Source organism: Diceros bicornis, chromosome 20, assembly GCF_020826845.1.
Source record: "Diceros bicornis minor isolate mBicDic1 chromosome 20, mDicBic1.mat.cur, whole genome shotgun sequence".
NCBI lineage: Eukaryota > Metazoa > Chordata > Mammalia > Perissodactyla > Rhinocerotidae > Diceros > Diceros bicornis.
The window spans coordinates 61,598,658-61,618,737 of record NC_080759.1 but is presented as its reverse complement, the minus strand read 5'-3'; the positions used below and the strand labels follow the sequence as shown (position 1 = coordinate 61,618,737).

General features: G+C 60.2%; 1 protein-coding gene across 2 annotated transcripts in view; it reads right to left on the bottom strand.

Moving 5' to 3' along the window:
* The window catches only part of SLC12A7 (solute carrier family 12 member 7), a 59,159-nt gene that overhangs the window by 19,034 nt on the left and 20,045 nt on the right, over window positions 1-20,080 (bottom strand). For both annotated transcript variants that reach the window (XM_058564403.1, XM_058564404.1), the window contains exons 2-14: window positions 18,622-18,716; window positions 17,969-18,091; window positions 14,316-14,462; window positions 12,825-12,879; window positions 10,864-10,994; window positions 9,202-9,443; window positions 7,845-8,056; window positions 5,219-5,386; window positions 4,358-4,456; window positions 3,651-3,708; window positions 2,600-2,774; window positions 798-916; window positions 269-367 (exon numbers count right to left, since the gene is read on the bottom strand). In XM_058564403.1, the coding sequence (XP_058420386.1) occupies window positions 269-367; window positions 798-916; window positions 2,600-2,774; window positions 3,651-3,708; window positions 4,358-4,456; window positions 5,219-5,386; window positions 7,845-8,056; window positions 9,202-9,443; window positions 10,864-10,994; window positions 12,825-12,879; window positions 14,316-14,462; window positions 17,969-18,091; window positions 18,622-18,716 (1,723 nt within the window). The remainder of the gene's footprint in view (window positions 1-268; window positions 368-797; window positions 917-2,599; window positions 2,775-3,650; window positions 3,709-4,357; window positions 4,457-5,218; window positions 5,387-7,844; window positions 8,057-9,201; window positions 9,444-10,863; window positions 10,995-12,824; window positions 12,880-14,315; window positions 14,463-17,968; window positions 18,092-18,621; window positions 18,717-20,080) is intronic.

Here is a 20,080-nt window from a genome sequence, read left to right as displayed (position 1 = left end):
CACTGGTAACATGGAGACCAGGCAGCCTGAGGTCCCACCCTCAGACCCAGGAGGGTCGAGGCTGAACACAAGGTGGAGTCCATGTGGTTCGGGATGCCTGGGCATCCCAGGTGACAAATACAGGCACGCAGCCCTCATCGGCTTGGCCTGGCTTGCTCCAAAGGACAATCAGGGACCCATGTGGCCTTGGGACCCAGGGGGCAGCGTCCTTGCAGATGCACCTGTGTTGCTGGGACCCACGGGGGCCGCCCTCTGGGGGAGTGCTCACCAGTGGTAGTACTTGAAGCGTGGACGCCAGTTTGGCGTGCGCAGCAGGGTCTGCACAGCGCAAGCCAGGTTCACAAACATGTAGCACATGAGGAAGAACCTGGGGACACGGGGAGCAGCCTCAGAGGGGTTGGCCAGGACCCACGGTGGTCCCGATATGCTGTCCCGTCCTGTGGGAGCCCCAGCCTGCCACCTCCCGGTGAGCTCCCTTATCCACGTCACCGTCCCTTGCTGGGGGGTCTCCCCACCCCCTTCATCCACGACACCGTCCCCTCCCGTGGGGTCTCCCTGCTCCCTTAATCCACATCGCCGTCCCCTCCCATGGGGTCTCCCTGTCTCCCACAGTCCACGTCACTGTCCCATGAGTGACCATCTGGCCACCTGTGCCCATTCCTCTCTATTACTTGTCCCCTGAGCAGAAGGCCAGGCTCAGAGCAGGGGCCTCGTGTCCCGGTGGTGGTTGACAAGCAGCAGCCACATTCCCACAGCCTGGTCCCCACACACCTTCCACTGAGCCCACAGCCACTCACATGGAGAGGATGGGGGCCACACTGTCCAGGGAGGCGATGAGGATGCCGGTCTCACAGATGAGGGCTGTGAGCAGCAGGGCCCACGTGGGCTCCCCGTTGGCCTTCCCATGGCCGAACACCTGCAGGGAGAATGGCATGTGGGCTGGTGGCTGAGGGGCGAGGAGCCACAGGGACAAGGCCTCACACTCAGGTGAGAAGCCAAGCTAGTCGGGTCCAAGCCAAAAGAGGTCTCAGAGAGGCGACAAGCAAAAATGGACTTTTATGATGTGTCCTGGACCTTACCAGCGGGGTCTGGAAGAAAACTCGACACCCAGAACTCGTGAGGGCAGACAGCACCCAGGGACCATCAGACCCCAGACTTGCATCGAGCACCAGTCAGGAGTGCAGGGCGACACCCCAGTGCCTTGGACCAGGGTCTCCTGGGATCCTAAGGGCAGCCTCGAGGCGGTAGGCGCAAGGCTCCCGCAGCACACACCCACTAGGAGAATTCCACAAGGACCTCACTGCAAGGCATCTGGACCCTTCACCCACAGCCACATGTGGCAGCAGAAATTTCCGGAAGGCCACACTCCACCTCCAGCAACACCAGGCTTTAAAAGCTTTTTCTACCGCACTCCCTGCTGGCCAGTGGTTCTGAGAAGGGATATTCAGAGCACGTTGCAGAGACACTCAGAATAAACCACGGAACAGACTGTGAAGCAGCACCACCCGGCGGAGGCTCAGGGGGAGTCAGGGGGACACGGTACAAAGGCCGCCCCACAAGCCACCTTCCTGAACAGAAGGGCCCACTCTCCTGACTGTGACACACAATCCAGCATGGTCTCCACGCATCACTGCACGCACCATGACTTCGTCTGCACCTGAGCGGACAGACAGAAGGCACGACAGGGGAAGAAACTAAGGCGGCTAGGATCGGTTTCAGGAAAGGAAGGTGAGAAGCACAGAACACTGGAGGCGCGAGGGCCAGACCACAGCCACCACATTCATCATGGCTCAGGCGCAACACTCAAATATGAAGGTATGGCGCTTCCCCCAAAATTCATGTGGTCAAGTCCTGACCCCAGCACCTCAGAATGTAACTGTGTTTGGAGATGGGGCCTTTACAGAGGCTATTAGGGAGGACCCTAATCCAACACGACCAGCGTCGCTACAGGAAGAGATCGGGACACTGGACACACACAGAGGGAAGACCCTGTGAAGACACAGAGAGGAGATGGCCATCTACACACCAAGGACAGACGCCTCAGGAGAAACCAGCCCCGCCCACACCTTGATCTGGATGTCCAGCCTCCAGAACAGAGAGAAAAGCACCTTGTGTTATTTAAGCCACCTGGTCTGCGGCATTTGTTCTGGTGGCCCCAGGACACTAACATATCTATGGCCTCAGGTTCATTTCAGAAAGCATCAGCCCCAACTCGAGGAAGGAGGGCCCCAGGACACTGTGTCCCTTGTCATCATCACAACGGGACAGTCCTGGGTACAGCATCCCGCAGGGCTGAGCAGGACAGATACTAACCCCGGAGGAAGTGGAAGCACCCAGTCACTGCTCTGAACCGTTTCCGCAGTCCACAGAGGTGAGGGGCTGCCTCCACCCACACACCTGAGCCCTCAGCCCAGTGACCACCGCGTGTCAGGGGGCTGCCAGGCTGGAGGTGGAGACGTGGGTCCCACCACCTTTAACCGTTAAGATCGTGCTCTGGGCGCAGACCCTTGGACACCGTCCCAGACACGCTCCTTCTGAGGGTCTCAGAAGGGGAGCCGATGACGCAGCCCTAGAGCCTGCGGGCAGCCGCCGTGCTCACCTGGAGGAAGGGGATGATGCCGTCTCGAGCGATGGCCTGCAGCAGGCGCGGCGCCCCGGTCAGGCTCTGCAGGCCAGCACCACAGGTCGAGAAGAAGGAGCCAATGACAATGACCCAGGGGGATGGCCAAGCCAGCATGCCAATGACAAGATTCCCCTGCAGGGCCTCCCCAAACCTGTGGGGCAGGCGGGGTGCACTTTTAAAACGTGAGCTGAAGATGTAAAATATTTTCCCACGTCTCGAGTGGGAACGAAGCCGCTCCCACCCGAGTGAACAAACGGGTCCTGCCCCTCCCCCCGGTCCTTTCTCAGGAGCAAGGAAGCCACAGCCCAGCCCAGGGTCTGCACAGCCACTGTCACTCCTGCAAAAGTGGCACTGCCGTGGACAGATGGCATGGCTGTGGCTTCACAGAGACTGCCCAGGACCCCTCGAACTCTAGGGCCTGAGGGATGTGCACCCGCCAGGAAGCCGGGTTGGTGGACAACAGCCTGGAGCACTGGCCGCTTCTCCAGTGAGCGGCAGGGCTGATGGAGTCTCCTGAGGTCTCTCCCAAGATCCCCCATGCCCCCGGCACTATTGGGACCCCAGGTTACCCTGCGGTTCCCCAGCTCCAGGCCGGAGCAGCAGAGGGATGGACACATCAGACCAAACGGATGCCAACAAAGGGGACATGGGCTTCCTGCTCCACACAAGATGCTTGAACTCTGGGGTGCTCTCAGTTTCAGGACTAAAGTCATCTTCAGGAAAACTGATGACCCCAGAAGTTTCTAGAAGTTGCAAATGAACACCAATGTACTTTTTTTTTTTTTGTGAGGAAGATCAGCCCTGAGCTAACATCCGCTGCCAATCTCCCTCCTTTTTGCTGAGGAAGATTGGTTCTGAGCTACCATCCATGCCCATCTTCCTCTACGTGGGACACGTGCCACAGCACAGCTTGACAAGTGGTGTGTCAGTGCACACCCGGGATCTGAACCTGCAAACCCTGGGCTGCCGAAGCAGGACACGCAAACTTAACCACTATGCCACCAGGCCGGCCCCAACACCAACATACTTATCTCGTAAGATCACGCCCTCGATGCAGGCCCCAAAAAGCACGATGCAGGAGAGGTCTGCAGCTCGTGTCAAGGAAGCAGTGGGTGCAATGTGCTCACAGCGGCGACCTGTCACAGGTGGGCCTGGACCACCGGGCCCCCGCTGTGCCTGCACTGCTGTGTCCCTGTGGCCTCAGGCACCGGCCTCACCACTCCACCCTGGCTCCACAGAATGGGGCCTCAGTCAATCAGGATGGGCCTGGCCTGCAGCGTGACCACCACGGGCACCAGGCAGGAGACGCTCACTTGGTAAGAGGACAAACCTCAGTGATCGAGAAAAGGCTCTGCTGGCACTTCGAAACCAGTGACCCAGCTTGAAAACCTGTGACTAGCACACACACAGCTATCATGTAATACGCACGCAGTTACACATAACTAACACGTTACACGTAATAATGGGGTTACTACGTGTGGTTTATGTACAATATCACATTCCATAACCAACTCTGAAGCTTGGCGCCCAGGTGCCTTGTGTCTGATTTCCTAGCATCAGACCCACACCAGCCCAGTTCCCTCTCTAGGGATGGATGTTATGGTCAGAACTCGCCCAAAACCAGGCAAGCCTACCCAAAGCTGGCACTGGCACAGCAGCGAGCCAAGTGGAGCTTTAGAGGGCTATCCTTTCTGTGGTGCCTACACCTCCCACATTTGACCCCTTCAAGGATACAAATAAAAGACGTGGTCACAATGGCCATGATGGTCCCCGTGGGGATCGACTTCTGGGCGTCCTTGAGGTCCCCGGATCGGTTTGAGCCTGCCATGATACCTACGGAAAAGGAGGAGCAGAGGCAGAGAAAGAATGAACCTCGGCCGCGACATGCTGGTAAGGCCGAGACTAAAGAGAAACGCTCAGCAACGCCTTCCTGCTGCCACTGCCTCTTGAAAAGGTAAGATAAAGTCCAGAGGCGGGTGAGTGGCCCCTCCACGTGGACAGGCTCTGAGCAGGGACCAGAAGCAGACCTGGGTGAGGACCAGAAGGACAGACACAGGCCGCCCAGTAAGCCAGCACCAGGCTGGGTGGGAGCCGGGGGCTCCCCCTGTGCCTGGGGCAGCTGAGGGTGTCCCGGCAGGCAGGCCGAGCAGAACCTGAGTGTTGACACAGGTGCGCACATGTGTATGTGTGATCAAGTGTGTGCATGTACACGTGGGGGGGGACTAGTATGCACTAGCGGTCACCCTGAAAGGTCGGCCACTCTCTTATAAGGACAAGGATGACCGTGGCTCCTGGCCTGATAGCTCTTGTGTCCATTCCTAACCGCCCCAAGCACAGGGCTGCTCCTAATAACACAGGCCTCTTGGGAGAGCGTGGAACAGGATCCTGTAAACCACGCGACTTCTCCAGCACCCCTCAGCACAGACAGGGAGCTGAGACCATCAGGCTCGATTTTTGAGACAATTGGGAAAGAAAGGGGAGCAATGCGTGTGTCAGAGCTGGGGGGCTCACCGGTCACGGGGTGGGGGTAGTTACAGCTGGGGGGCTCACTGGTCACGGGGTGGGGGCGGGGGTAGTTACAGCTGGGGGGCTCACCGGTCACTGAGGGGAAGTAGATGCCAAGCAGCATGGTGAAGTAGGTCATGATATCAGTGAGGACGTAAGGCAGCCCGCTGGCTCTGCTCTCCTCGGGCACGGGCACTGAGGACACACCCTTCTTCTCCACAAATGCCCCCTTGTCCGCATACGTACTCCACAGGTTATCTGGGGGGCGGAGCAGGCCAGTAATGGGACTCTGGAACCTTCCACCAGGGCTCCCATGCTCGGGGCGGGCCCAGCAGAAGAGGCTGGCAGCAAAGGGTTAATGCAGCTCCTGCTCCGCTGCGGGCTCCACCTTCACACAAGCACAAACACACCGACCTCAAAGGAAATGACCACTGAGAAAAGAACTTCCGCCTAACCTGAGGGAAAGATAGCAGTCCTCGGGTCAAGCGTGAAGAAAAGACTGCTTCAGCCACAAACCTGTCCCTCACAAGCTGCGTGAGAGCTCTACGTGCAAGTCTCCCTCTGGAGGGGATCAGTCAGCTGGCTCTTCACTAGATGGAGGACCTGACCCCTAAAACACAATCCAGGTGATAACCTGGGCCACCTCCCACCTGTGCAGACCCCAGCCTGGCAGCCTCGCTGTGGCCTCTAGACCCCCTCCTCACAGGCACCCCTTCCCTTCACGGGAATTCCTCTCCTCACAGGGACCCTGCCCCTTTACAGGGACCCTCTCCCCCCACAGGAACCCCCTCCTCACAGACACTCTCTCCTCACAAGGACTCTTTCCTCCAGGAACCTGCTCCCTTTCAAAGGAATCCCTCTCCTCACAAGGACCCTCTCCCCTTCACAGGGACCCCCTCCTCCTCACAGGGACCCCCTCCCCCTCACAGGGACCCTCTCCTCACAGTGACTCCCTCCCCCTCACAGGGACCTCCTCCTCACAGTGACCCCCTCCCCCTCACAGGGACCCTCTCCCCGTCACAGGGACCCTCTCCTCACAGGGACCCCCTCCCCCTCACAGGGACCCCCCTCCCCCTCACAAGGACCCCCCCCCCTCAGAGGACTCCCTCCCCCTCACAGGGACCCTCTCCTCACAGGGACCCCCCTCCCCCTCACAGGGACCCTCTCCTCACAGGGACGTTCTCCTCCTCACAGGGACCCCCTCCCCTTCACAGGAATCCCTCTCCTCACAGGGACCCTCTCCTCCTCACAGGGACCCCCTCCCCCTCACAGGGACCCTCTCTTCACAGGGACCCCCTCCCCCTCACAGGGACCCTCTCTTCACAGGGACCCCCTCCCCCTCACAGGGACCCCCTCCCTCTCAGAGGACTCCCTCCCCCTCACAGGGACCCTCTCCCCCTCACAGGGACCCCCCTCCCCCTCACAGGGACCCTCTCCTCACAGGCACCCCATTCCCCTCACAGGAATCCCTCTCCTCACAGGAATCCCTCTCCTCACAGGGACCCTCTCCCCCTCACAGGGACCCTCTCTTCACAGGGACGCCCTCCCCCTCATAGGGACCCTCTCCTCACAGGGACCCTCTCCCCCTCGCAGGGACTCTCTCCTCACAGGGACTTTCTCCTTCTCACAGGGACCCTCTCCCCCTCACAGGGACTCTCTCCTCACAGGGACCCTCTCCTTCTCACAGGGACTCTCTCCTTCTCACAGGGACCCTCTCCCCCTCACAGGGACTCTCTCCTCACAGGAACCCCCTCCCCCTCACAGGGACCCTCTCCTCCTCACAGGGACTTTCTCCTCATAGGGACTCCCTCCCCTTCACAGGAATCCCTCTCCTCACAGGAACCCCCTCTCTTTCACAGGGACCCCGCCCCTCACAGGAAAACGCCCCTCCAAGGGGACCCCTTCCCCCTCTCCGGGACCCCTCTCCTCACAGAGATCCCTCCCCTCACCACGGACTCCTCATTCTGCACATCATCTCCACACCTCACTTCCGTTCCTGCCCCTGTGAACATGGCATCCCCTCTCTGCCTCCACATCTACCCTCCCGTTATGGCCTGTCAACAGCCAACCCCTCCAGGAGTCTTGCTCTGCAACTTTGGTTGTGAAGTCAGAACCCAGAAGTGGGGGGTTGGGCTCTCTAGCTCGGACCTCGGAGGGTCAGGACCCCCGTGCTCCCAGGGATGCGTGAATGGCGGTCACTGCAACAACCCATCCCCCCGCTGCCCACCCATCTCCACTCAGCACGGCCCTCGTGCCCCCAACACCCACTGTCACCACAGCCAGAGAGACACGTGATGCCGGTCTACACCAGGGCAACCAGGGACCCAACTCAAGGTCTCAGCATCATTCTCTTCCTTTTCCCTAAAAGGTCAGGCATCTCTCCCGGGCAGTGGAGGAGCTGGCCCAACCTCTCATCACAGAAGAATGCACAAGGGGAAAAAACCCAGTCAGCACCCATTAATTACTTTCCTTGGTAAGAGGATGAGCTCCCCATGCATGGTGCTACAAAGTCCTAAAAATACTGGATCACCTTTGAGCCCCTGTCCTGCTGGCCTCCATGATACGACTGCGTCTACAGCTCTGGGGACAATCACGGGCCGCGGGAAGGTCAGCAGTGGTGGAGGGGGTGGAGCAGGCAGGGGCTGGGCAGAAGGACGGGACCCAGGGGGTCTTCCTCACACGACCCGGCCCTGGCCAAGACCTGCCCAGCACTTACCCAGGAGGACACCACTGGCCACACCGGGGATGCCCTGAATCTCTGTGACGTTGTTCTGGGCAAAGTACTCATCACAGGAGGCACTGGGCATGGAGCTGTTGCAGAAAAGGCCCCAGAGCGCAGTGGTGGTCGTACTGTTGTTGACGGTGCTGACTTTGGCACAGATGTCGAAGCTGCGTCTTGATAGTGTGCGGTTCCCCAGCAGACAGACTCTGGAGTGGGCAGCAGGGACACGGTGAGACACACAGCTCCCTTGTGAAATGACTCCCTCTGCTTTTCTCCGGCAACCAGAGGTTTGTGGGGTCCCCTGTGACTTCTGACACTCTCCATTTAGTGTGACAAGAAGGTTCGCATGAGCTGCTAGGGATCAATGTCTAAGCAGGATTGCAGCAGCCCCTTGAGACTGCACTTCCCGATCACAGGCTCTTACGCAGCGTGGGGCTGAGCCACGGTCTGCACTGCCGCCCTCTGTTCTGGGGTGTCTGATACAGGTATGAATGGGGCTGTTCCCACCATGGGCTTCCTCCACGTGGAGACGGCAAAGTGCAGGAGCCAGGAAGGGGCTCAGTACCAGCCGCCACTCAGCCTGCCCAGGCTCCTGGTGGATCAGTCCCGTGGGCGGTGGGCCCACCGGGCAGCCTGACATCGGAATGCCTGTCACACCACTGGCTCCCGCACTCGCTCTATGACCTTGGGCCACCTCCCTGCAACTCAGCATCCTCATCCAAAAGTGGGACAAGAGGGGCCGGCCCGGTGGCGCCAGTGGTTAAGTGTGCACGCTCCGCTGCGGCAGCCCGGGGTTCGCCGCTTTGGATCCCGGGCGCGCACCAATGCACCGCTTGGCAGGCCATGCTGTGGCGGCGTCCCATATAAAGAAGAGGAAGATGGGCATGGATGTTAGCCCAGGGCCAGTCTTCCTCAGCAAAAAAAGAGGAGGATTGCCAGATGTTAGCTCAGGGCTGATCTTCCTCACAAAAAAAAATGTGGGACAAGAAAACAATTCTGGGGCTTCCGTGAGGACACAGGGAGCTGCCAAGGGCAGGCCACAAGTGGGAGGAGCTTGGTGCTACCTGACCAGACTCAGGGCCGCCGGCTACCCCGCACACCCCTGAACCTTCACAAAACCTCCTGTCCTATCCTTGCAGATGGCACGGTCACAAGAGCATCCTGACACGCTCATCCTTGGCCCCAGTGAGAGAAGGGCAGGCTGCAGGACACAGCGCCGCCACCCCAGGCCCGCCTGACACAACCGCAGGTAAAGCCTGAACTATATACCAGGCGAGGACACGCTGAGTCTTTACAGACCTGGGGCCAGGACCCCGAGCACTGACCCTCGACCACGGGCCCCAGGACTCACGGGATGTCTGGGGGGTCAAAGGCGGTCTTGATGACGCCAGCATAGATGGCGAGGATGGACAGCACCACACAGGCCAGGAACACCAGAGCCAGCTTGTTGACGTACTTGACGCCCACGAAGACCACCATGGCCATGAAGACCAGCGTGCACGTTCCGTACACACGCATGTTGTGCAACAGGGCTGCCGCCTCGCCGTCCACCATCTCGGCCTGGATGATGGACGCACTCGGGGAGATGTAGGTCTGTGGGGGACAAAGCAGGGTCGAGAAGGGCCGCCCGCCTGCCCCCGCCTGGGAGGTGACCACACCAGAAGATGTGGCCAGACATGAACCCGAGCACCTTCTGAAGTGCCCCTCTCTGGAGGGGCTAGGCCGCTGGGCTGCCTCCTTCCCCGTGAGCCCCCACTCCACCAGAATGCATTCACAGTGGACCCCGTGATGCACAAAACAGGGGCATCGAACGGCGAAGAATGGGGCACACTTGAGATGAAACTTCAAAGTGAGGCAGCTTTAGAAAACAAGGATACCCCACCTTCCTAATTTAAAGGAAAAGCAATGTTTTTCTGCTAACAGGGATGTAATTCCAGGAGAGTCCAGGGCCAGCCCAGCACAGCCCCCTGAGAACCACGCTGGGCTGGCACTGAGTCTGGCCACACCGGATGGATGCTCAGTGCATCCTGCTGAGGCTTGAGCGACCAGTGATATAGCTCCCTGAGACGCAGGCAGGATCAGCTGTGGGCACCTGACTAACAGGGGCTCGGGGAACACGTCACCCCATTGCCCGCCATCCTGAGGTGCAGGTGGCGCTGGCAGCCGCCCCATGGCACTGGAGCAGGAGGAGGACGGAAGGTGGGGACCAGCAGGCTCTCCAAGAGAGTGACCTCTGAAGGGTCTGACAAACCAGGAAGGCATTTATACTTAAAATACAGCAAACAACTAAGTGCAAATACTTCAGTTTCAAGTTTCTAGGCAGAGGGGCCCAAAATGTTTGCCAGCTGACAAGGAACAGTGGAGAAGAAAGGTTTTACAAGAAGTGCTGCCCTTGGGGTCACTGTCACAGAAGCTGTCCCGCTGGGCCGCACCCCATGAGCTCACAGCCCGCAGGCTCCGGGTTCCCGTTGTGCACGAGACCACACATGACCTGCACCTCGGCCAGTCAGGTAATTTGGGAGACTACGTCTTCATCTAGTGAGCACCATGTTGAGCAGCCATGCCTGACCACCATGTGCACAGAGAAACCAAGCAGGGTCCACAGGAAAGGGCGAGAATCCTGGTTGAGGGGCCCTGTCCCGCCAGCCCTGACTCCTCAGATGGCTCAGGCTCCACTCCTGGGCGCAGGCCACACCCCGTCACACATACAGACATCCACTTGGCAAGCACCCTGGGGGTCGACCCCAAAAGGGAGCCGAGAGGGACACCGGGTCACTGCCAAACAGACACTGCCTGGTGGCTCCAGCCACAGCCCAGGGCCCTTCAAGAGCCCGAGGCGGCAGGTGTCCAGAGCAACGGGGTGAAGACGGTTCAGGGGGCCACTGTGTGCCACGGGATGGATTCTATGGGCTCTGGGACAGACGGACACACAGTGTCTTTCCAGGATCCCCTGTAAGCTGACTGTGGGCTATGGGCCTGGGCAAGGGAAACCAGCCCAAAACAAGACACTTACCAAAAAAATCTCAATGGTCCCCAAAATATACATGGCCCCTGCGAACGTTGTGCCGAGATAGAAGCAGAGGCCCACAGCCCCTCCGAACTCGGGCCCCAGAGACCGCGATATCATGTAGTAAGAGCCTCCAGCTGCAAAAACGCCAGGCGAGAAACAGCACGTTAGGGATGCACCGTTTACCGTGAACACAGACCTCACAGAGCAGACAGCTCTTCGGAAGCTGTGACTAAACGAGGGTCGTGCTGAAAAACAGCCACAAGCAGAAGGCACGGAGTCCCAAGAGCCGCTCCCGTGAGCAGTCGGCACGTTGCAACGTCAGACCCAACACCTCGATTCTGATAACTTTTGCCCCAAGGCCTAAGAAACCTAGGGTTGCATAGACATCATTTCTGCATCACACCCCAAGAGTGCGGTTGACCCCACGGCCCTGCAGGTCTCTCCCTGCCCACTCTGTCAGTTGGTTGAGACCACACTCAGACACCAACCAGCAGACCATGGCAGGACGCTGGAATACCGGAGAACTTCTCAGGGTGCACCCCGCTTTCTGAAAAGCAACCTTACAAGCCAATCTGCCCTGGAATCGTCTCCCCAGGTGAGCCCGCCCCATACCCTCCTCGGGCGGTGAGTCTGGTTAGGGCCTCCCAGCCCAGAGAAGGGGCTCTCCTCCTGGACATGTCACAGCAGAGCGAGACTCATCCCCACGCCCGGGCAGGCAGACCCACCAGGAAAGCCCCTCACACTCTCCTGTGAGCAGGAGGACGGCCACTCCCGGTCCATACCACCGCGCCCGAGGGGCCGGGGAGCGCCACTGCATAGTGCTTGGCAGCAGGGAAGCCCTGGGCGGAGGAGGCAGTTCTTCAAGGACTTGGGGTGCAAACAAGCTTGGCTTCACCTGTACTCGTGAGGCTGCATAGACCAGGGAGCAGAGCTGGTGCCATTTCAGTTCCTCGAACCCAGGTCGCAAATAAATGAGGCCTTGAGCCTGCACTTTGCTCACGAGGCACAAACAACAGCTTGGGGTGCACCCCGGGCTCCGGGCATGGCCATCCTGCCCTTTCCTCCTTGGCTGGGGGTCACTGCTCGTGCCCTGCCCACCTAGCCCTGGGACAGGGGCCACCCTGCAAAGTGGGGAAACCACTACCCTGGTCTCAGGGCTCAAAGGCCACAGTGAACCTGCAGGGAGCCCGGGGCAGCCCCTCCCGAGTTCCGGCCTCACTGACACCTCCATCCCTACGCCTGGGTCAGACAGTGCTGGAGGCGATGCGGCCGGCTGTGGCACTTAGTGTAGTCTTAGAAATGCCTCAGTTTAAAATGAGAGTGATGGTTTGTGGGAAAGTAAACTTCAGAATCAAGGGGAAGTGATGCTCATAGAAGGCCAGGCCCTCTGTGCAGGGGTCAAAGGCGTAAACCTGACGGGAAGAGTGTTGGCGGCATTTACGCGGGTTCCGCTCTGAGGAGAATCCCAATCTCACAGCAGCCTCTGAGCGCTTGGGCAGAACCCCCAGCCCGGCCTTAGAAAGGCCCCACTGTGCACTCGGGGACAGGGGAAGAGGCCCAGGACACCAGGGGCACCAGCTCTCACGCGTCCGTGTGGGGGTGAGAGCATGTGAGCATTGCTGCCCACAGGGGCGTCACTGCCAACAGGGGTCCCGGCAGGGTCTAGCCCTGCTGAGAGGACGTCCCTTTCCTGCCTGCTCGACCCCTCCAGACGTGGAGATCTTTGCCCTTTGACACTGATGATAGGCAGCAACCTCCGGGCTGGCCGCTAGGCGGGTAAGGGCGTGTCCACACTGGGGGCCTTTTTGGATAGGGCCTCACCTGAGGCCGCGTGGGTGAAGGGTTGGTGTCAAGGTCATAACCAATGTTAAAGTAGAGCCTGCACCAGAATCCACAGACTTGGGTGTTACCGCCCAGAAGAGGAAGACTTCACTTCAGACAACTCAGCCGCCGGCACCCCTTACCTGGGACCACACCGTTGGTCGCGATCGCGCTCATGGAGATGGCGGTCAGCATCGTCTGCAGAAAGACAGGTGGAACTTTTAGAAGAAAGTGCACTTCCAAGGGCTGCCCTGGCGCTGAGATGATGGCACCAGGCCTGGGGCAGCGCCCACCTGCAGGCCCACCTGCCCACTCCTCCGCTCCTGAGTGCAAAGGGGCTGCTGAGTGACCAGGGGCACGAGGCTCCAGGATGCTCAGGACTGCTGCCCCCGTTCTCTCCCACTTAACCCCAAAGCTGAGCTCCTGTAGGTCGCCCAGAAAACACCCACTCAGAACACCATCGCGCAGCGAAAGGCCAGCTTCCGCCTGGGTGCCCACCCCTGTGTGGGGTGTGGGGGACCCACCTAGATGCCCACCCCCACATGCAGCTGGAGGACTGCCAAAGCCTGTCCAGGGCGGGCCTGCCGCCAGCTCTCACCACCTGCTCAGCAAAGCAGCCACACCCGTAAGCTAGGGCGCAATTAGTTTACAACCTAAGGACCAGAAGGGACAGCGCCTCGGGAAAGCTCAAGGCCTCAGTGACCATCGACCTAGTTCCTCGCCAGGGCACATTTATGGCTTAAATAAGGCCCTACGCTTTATCCTGCTTTTTATCGTTTTTTTGTGTGTGTGTGGCAATTACTCCAAAGATCGTTCCAGACTCATTAGGTGAAAGAACATGTTGCAGAACAGGAAGAACACGGTGAGGCTGTTTAAGTGACCACACCACCTCCTGGCCACGGGTCGGGGCACTGGGAAGCCCCCAGGGCGGCCAGGAGATGCGGCCACAGGTCAGGCGGGGCGGCTGAGTGGGGTCCAGGGGACTCTCGTTCGTCTGCATTGTTTGAATTCTTTCAGACAGAACGTCTCCAGGTGACACTTGGCTGATGAAACCAGCTCCATTACCCTCCTCGAAACAAGAATCGAGGGGAGCGGAAGGAGTGCGGCTGGTCAAGGAGGCGCTGAGGGGTGTCTAAGGGCAAACCAGAGCAGCAACACTGGAGAGGAGACTTCCTGTCGCTAACACAGACAGGGATGCAGTGCGGTGGGGGCCGAGTGGTGGATCTGGCGAGCTGGGGTCTGGGGCTGAACAAGCCAGCGATGCAGTCCCTTCCTTTAAATGGGGATCCCCGAAAATGCCCAGCTGATTTCCAAACTGGAAAGGGACCTTGTGAAAATGCAGGACCCTCAGAGTGGTGAGAGTGCCCCACGAGAGCCCGGCCGTCAGGAGGCTCACGCCCTGTGCTTCCACAGACGCAGTCAGATAAGATGCCGCCAGGAAAGCAACAGCCGGTAAAGACCAGCTGGCCCAGCACAGCCCGTCTTCCCTGTGCTCACACCAGCCCTGGTGAGGAGGCTGCCTCTACCCGGGCACCTTGGCATCTCAGTGCAGCGAACCCCAGAGAGCCTAGTCGTCCACACGGACAGGTCCAAAGGCAAGGACGCCATACCCGGGACCAGCCACAGGTACTCACACAGGTGCAGCACATGGACACGATGAGGAAGGACTCCAGGACGCCGGCCACCCCCACAATCCACGTCAGGCGCAGGAAGAGGATCACGCCGAGAATGTTCTGGAGGCAGGGCAGGTAGACGCCGATGAAGGTGCCCATGCGCGGGCCCTGAAAGAGAGCACAGTGGGTTCCAGGTGCTGGCGACCAGCACCCCGCAGGGCGCAGACCCGCAGCCCGCCCCCAGGAGCGAGGAGGCCCCGGAGACGGCGAAGAGGTCATGGGAACAGGAGGACAAGGAAAGGACTCAGGGATGCAAGCTTCAGTTGCCAGACCTGGAAAAATGGTAGACTCGAGACCACGCCCCAGAAGGAACCCAAGCTCTGGGGGAATTCCAGAGCAGACCACCCGACTGCCCAGGAGCAGGGTTGGGTTCTGGGAGGGGGCTGAAGCCACATCCTCACCAGAGCAGAAAGGGAGCAGCTCTGCCTCCTCTTCCACAAGGGGAACAGCAGGGAGGTGAGCAAGTTGGGGAACAGACAGGGGCAGGACGCTCCGGGCTCTGTCCAGTGGACTGCAGCTCAGGTTCTAGAACCTTAGGAAACTGTGGACATGAGGGGAGACGAGGGGCCGTGAAGAAGGATCACAGACAGGCCGCTGTTCACTAAAACTACAAAAGGCACAGTGACACCCCCTCCACGCAGCAATCTGCTGAGTCCTGACCTGCCTGGAGGAAGTGATCAGGGGCTGCCGGCAAGAGCTCAGAGGACGAACGTGCTGCCGTGTGAGTGTGCTCCCTTCCCAAAGGCCTCACAACCAGGCACAAGAACAGCAGAGGTGCCCCAACGTGGGGTCACCGCAGGCCAGGACTGCTGGGGGGCGCCAATGGGAACGTCCCGGGGCGTAACCCCAGGAAGACCCTACAGCTGAGCAAACCAGCCTGGAAGGAAGGTTGGCAACATGGCCAGGAGTCTGCCTAGCCGGCCCCGCAGCCACCAGAGGATGGACAAGGCCAAGGGGTCCCAGCCCGTCCCGTCCACAGCCAGCGTGACACCACGGTCAGGTGGCACACTCAGGATTTCGGGACAACTGGCTGAAAGATAAGACGACGTTTAACAAGGAAAACGTCTTGAATTTAGGTGAAAGAAAGGCTGGGAAGATTTGCTTTGAAAACATTTCCTGGGAATGACAACAGAGCTGATGAACACCAGGGCCGCGAGTGGAGGCTCAAAAGGCACCACAGGCCTGGGGTCAGGGAGACGGTTCCGCTCGCTCGCCCAGCCGGACAGCAGGCACCAAAGGAGAATGGGCTGAACTCCATTAAAGGAAGCAGGTGGGCTTCTCGGGGTGAGAATGAACCAGTCGGCACACGGGAATGCCTGCCACCAAGTGCCAGACACGGCTGGGCCGCTCTCCAGGGAAACTAAGAGGGCAGCCGAGCGAGTGGGGAGCCACAGGTCAGGAAGCCTGGACAGACGCAGCTCCCCGATCCCGGGACACACCAGGCAGCCCGATTTTAATGCCTGACACCAAGGCCAGCTCCTGGGCCAGTGCCTCCCACCCCAGGCCTGCCCACCCACAGGATGCGTGTTTCTGTGTAAATAAGAGAAGTGGCTATGGGTCTTAACCCTGCCCGCAGGGTGGGTGTACAACGGTTTAGGGGTTTTTCAGTCGTATAAAAACGAGAATGCAAATGCAAAGTGACAGCGAAGATAGGACAGCTGCCAGCTTCTATTTCACAGTCTCAGTTAACCCGTGAAATGATCAATAAAGATTCCAATGAAGCAATCCCTCCAGTCAGAGCTGCAGCCCGGCTCCTGGCCCACGTGGGCCCCGCACGCCTCGGGCCCAGCCTCAGATCCAGCTTGTCCAGACACAGTTCCTGGCCCTGCAGCTGCGGAGACCCTGAGTCATCCTAAAAGGGCATAAGGGGACTTCGGTTCTCTCATATAAGGCCGCTTTGAAGGATCAACTGGACTTGATGACGTGGCCCAGGAGGCTGGAGGCACCCGGGCCTTGGAGATGGCGCCTTACAGGGGAACCGATGCCTGATCTCTGGGGACAAGCTCCTGAGCTTCTGGGCCTCATCAGTCAGAAAGACAATGAGGGCCGGCCTCCACCCTCCCGCCCCAGGGGACCTCACTCAAGTCCTAAGTGGGACAGCTGGATTCATCCCAACTGAAACCTGTCCACCTGGCTACATGATGGTTGAGCCACGTGAGAGTCATGGGGTAGCTGGCTCCCTCCTGCAACTAAAACCCAGGCTGGTCAGCCTGAGGCCCCTACTCCCATGTCCCCAGGGGACGGGGGCCACACAGCTGCTGTGTCCCGGGGATGGGGACGTCTTAGGTCCTGACCTGGCAGGGGGGTCCACACCACGTGCTGTGAACAGATTCATCAGGCTGGACACCTAAGTTACATTTCAGTAGGAACCACGACCGGGGTTCTGGGCTGCATTTCTGTCTGTGACATGCTGGGCCGTGCTGGGTGGCCTGGGGGGAGCCAGGGTGGCAGGCAGGGCCACTGCCTTTCCGCCCTGCCCACTTCTCAAACAAAGAGCAAACGCCCTCAAGTGTCAAGCACACGAGTATTCACTCTGCTAAGTTTACAAGAAGAGGAAGGAAACGGCAAAGAGCTCCTTCCTGGTGGCCTGACTTCCTGACGGCAGAGGGGGCCAAGGTCAGGCCAGACACAGCGCTTGGGGAGTGAGCAAGGCCATGAACACAGGGCTCCTGGCCCCTCAGCCCTGGGGCTCACCCGATGGACAGGGCAGACATGGGGGAGGGAGAGAGATGGCAGGGAGGCAGCCAACGGGACCCCACTCTGTCAGACCTCGAGTGCTGGGGGGTCGCTCAGCCATCACGTCCAGCTGGCAGAAGCCTACAGGAAACACCAGACCCCTCGCAGCCAGGCCAGGGGCTCAGGCCCCACACCGCCTCCCGTCCTGCTCCCCAGGCCTCTCCCCGCTCGCAACCCCTCCTTCTAAGAGCATAGGACCTTCAGGGGTCTCAGGGACAAGAGTTAGGGGAAACAAGAGAAGAATCATGGTTTAAAATTGAAAAAAGTCACTTTCTACCCTTAACTGGGCCACCTGCAGGAGCGATGGAGAGTGAAACTGTTGCTGAGACTTGGAAACACCAATTTTTTGTCAAGATTTCAAAGGGAGGGAGAACAGGAGAGAGAACATGATCTTGGGGATCGGGGCCCCAATTTTTTAGAAGGCAGGTGGGGGAGAGGGGACCCTGGGTGGAGGAGGGCAGGTGGGGGAGGGGGGCCCCCAGGTAGGGGAGGGCAAGTGGGAAAGGGGAGCCTGGGACATGGGGGAGGGCAGGAGGGGAGGGGATCCCAGGGCATGGGGGAGGGCAGGTGGGGGAGGGGGGCCCCCAGGTGGGGGAGGGCAGGTGGGAAAGGGGAGCCTGGGACATGGGGGAGGGCAGGAGGGGAGCCTGGGGCATGGGGGAGGGCAGGTGGAGGAGGGGGGACCCTGGGTGGGGGAGGGCAGGTGGGGGAGGGAAGCCCGGGGGAGGGGCGACCCTGGGTGGGGGAGGGCAGGCGGGGGAGGGGAGCCCGGGGCATGGGGGAGGGCAGGCAGGGGAGGAGGGACCCTGGGTGGGGGAGGGGGGACCCTGGGTGGGGGAGGGCAGGCGGGGGAGGGGAGCCCGGGGTAGGGGGCTCACCTTGACCTCGTGCCTCCTGCTGTCCTCGCCCTCCTCGTGCTCCACGGCGCCCTGGCTCAGGTTGGTGTAGTTGGCCAGCTTATTGAGGAGCGAGGACACCATGGGGTTGCTGTCCATTTCCTCCTGTTTAGGACCAAGACATGGAATTAGTTACCCCAACCCCCAAGTGACCGCCCCCAAACCAACTAGATCAACTGCCCAGCAGAGCTCCCTGCCGTGTGGACAGCCAGAAAGCCCACTTCCAGGGCCGTCTGGAGCCCCACTCTGCCCCTGGTCCTGAAGCCCAGACCTGAAATGGGCCGGCGAGGCCCTGGACACGTGAAGAGCAGGTCTGAAGTCAGGGGCCAGTGGCTAGAGGTCGGGGCACCAGGGCACACTGAGCAGGGCCACCCATCCAGTGAGGGAGGCCAGGGTTCCCCTGACGGTCCCAGATTCAGCCACTCCGAGGGCTCCCCGAGGCCCCTCACAGGGAGGTGTCAGCTGGAGGGCACCGGGCACAGCCGTGGAGGGCCAGGGATGGCTGCCAGCTCCCTCCCTGCACGGTGTCCCGTCGGGGGCAGCCCCCAGTTCACCACAGGCTAGGGGTCGCCAAACCACGGCCTCTCCGCTTGTCCCGACTATAGCCCGCCTGCTTTGTATGGAAAACAGATTACCTCAAACAGCGCCATGTTCTTTCTTTCAAAGACACTCTCCCTGTCCACCTCCACATTGTTAATGAACGGGCTGCTTTCTCTCGGGTGTCCATCTCCTGTCGGGAACACGACTCGGGTCAGTCTCAGAAGGAAGTGAAAGGAGGCAAAGTCAGTGAGAGGGCAGGTGGGGGCAGGGCCGCAGGGCCCTGGGTCCGGGGGGGACGAGGCAGAGCCCCAAGGCGACGACGGCCGGGTGCAGGGCCCCAGGGTTGGGGAGGCCGGCGTCCATGGCCAGAGGACGGAGCGGGTGCTGGGCTCTGAGAACCGTGAGCGACCAGTCCTCCTTCTCTGAGGACCCAGACAGGCACGGCCCTGCGGGCACCACTGCCCGGGACAGACTGCGTTGGGGACATTGCCTCCAGGGGTGTCCTGGGTTTCCCCCCTCAGCCCCGGGTCCCGAGGGGCCTAGGGCAGGACTGGATCCATCAGGGAGGTGAGACAGGCCGGAGCCAGGGTGACCCCCAACCAACACGCACCCGATGAGCCAAGACCACCGCCCGCAGCCACGGCGAGGGTGAGGGACATGCCTGCCTCACAGCACAGGGACGCTCCAGGCCACCTGGACGCCCATGCTGGGCCTGGACCCCTCAGGCAGGGTCACTTACCCTGTCCACCCCACGGGGCAGCCCGAGCAGCCTAGCTGCCCCACAGCCATCTAGAACAGTGACTCTGGGAGGCGACTGGTCCTCCATCGCTGGGCGCTCCAGCCCTGCACGCCCAGTGGAATCGTCACGGGGCCAAGGGCAAACCACGGCCGTGTCAGGGGTGAGGAGAAGGCAACCTCAGTGGGCAGGGTCACACCCAGGCCCCTCCAGCAGGAGGGACGGCCGCGGCCTCTCACCTCCTCCCCCAAGGACACAGCAGGCAGCCGAAGAAGATACCAAACGCCCAACACACGAAACATGCCAATCTCACGAGGAATGCACTTAGGGCAAAGTGACGCCACCCCCGGCTTCACCCCACCCAGGCGGGAGGAGGGGGCCGGTAGACGCAGACACCTCAGTCCTGGGGGCGCAGCTGGAGGCGGGTCCCCAAGGCAGGCACAGGCTTTAGCAGATGGCCACGTCTGCAAACTCCCCACAATTAACCAGATGCTGTCAGACCAAAATGTACGGCACTTTTTATGAAGATAAATAAACCTGTTCAGTAACCAAATGGCCTGTGAGTGGGAATTCGGTTTTAAATTATGGTTCACTACACAATAAAGCTGTGCGCTTGTTTTAGAAAATACGGGGCTACACGGGACATGAAGTGAGGCCCACGGAACGCTAGATGAAGAGCAGGTAACACGGCATTACGCACAGTGGGATCCCCCTCCGGCATGGTGAGCACTGGGAGAGGAGCGGTGCCGGGACCCTGCACGGTGACCCCTTTACGCTGCCCCGACAGGCTGTCCACCAGGAGGAGGGAGAATCTACGA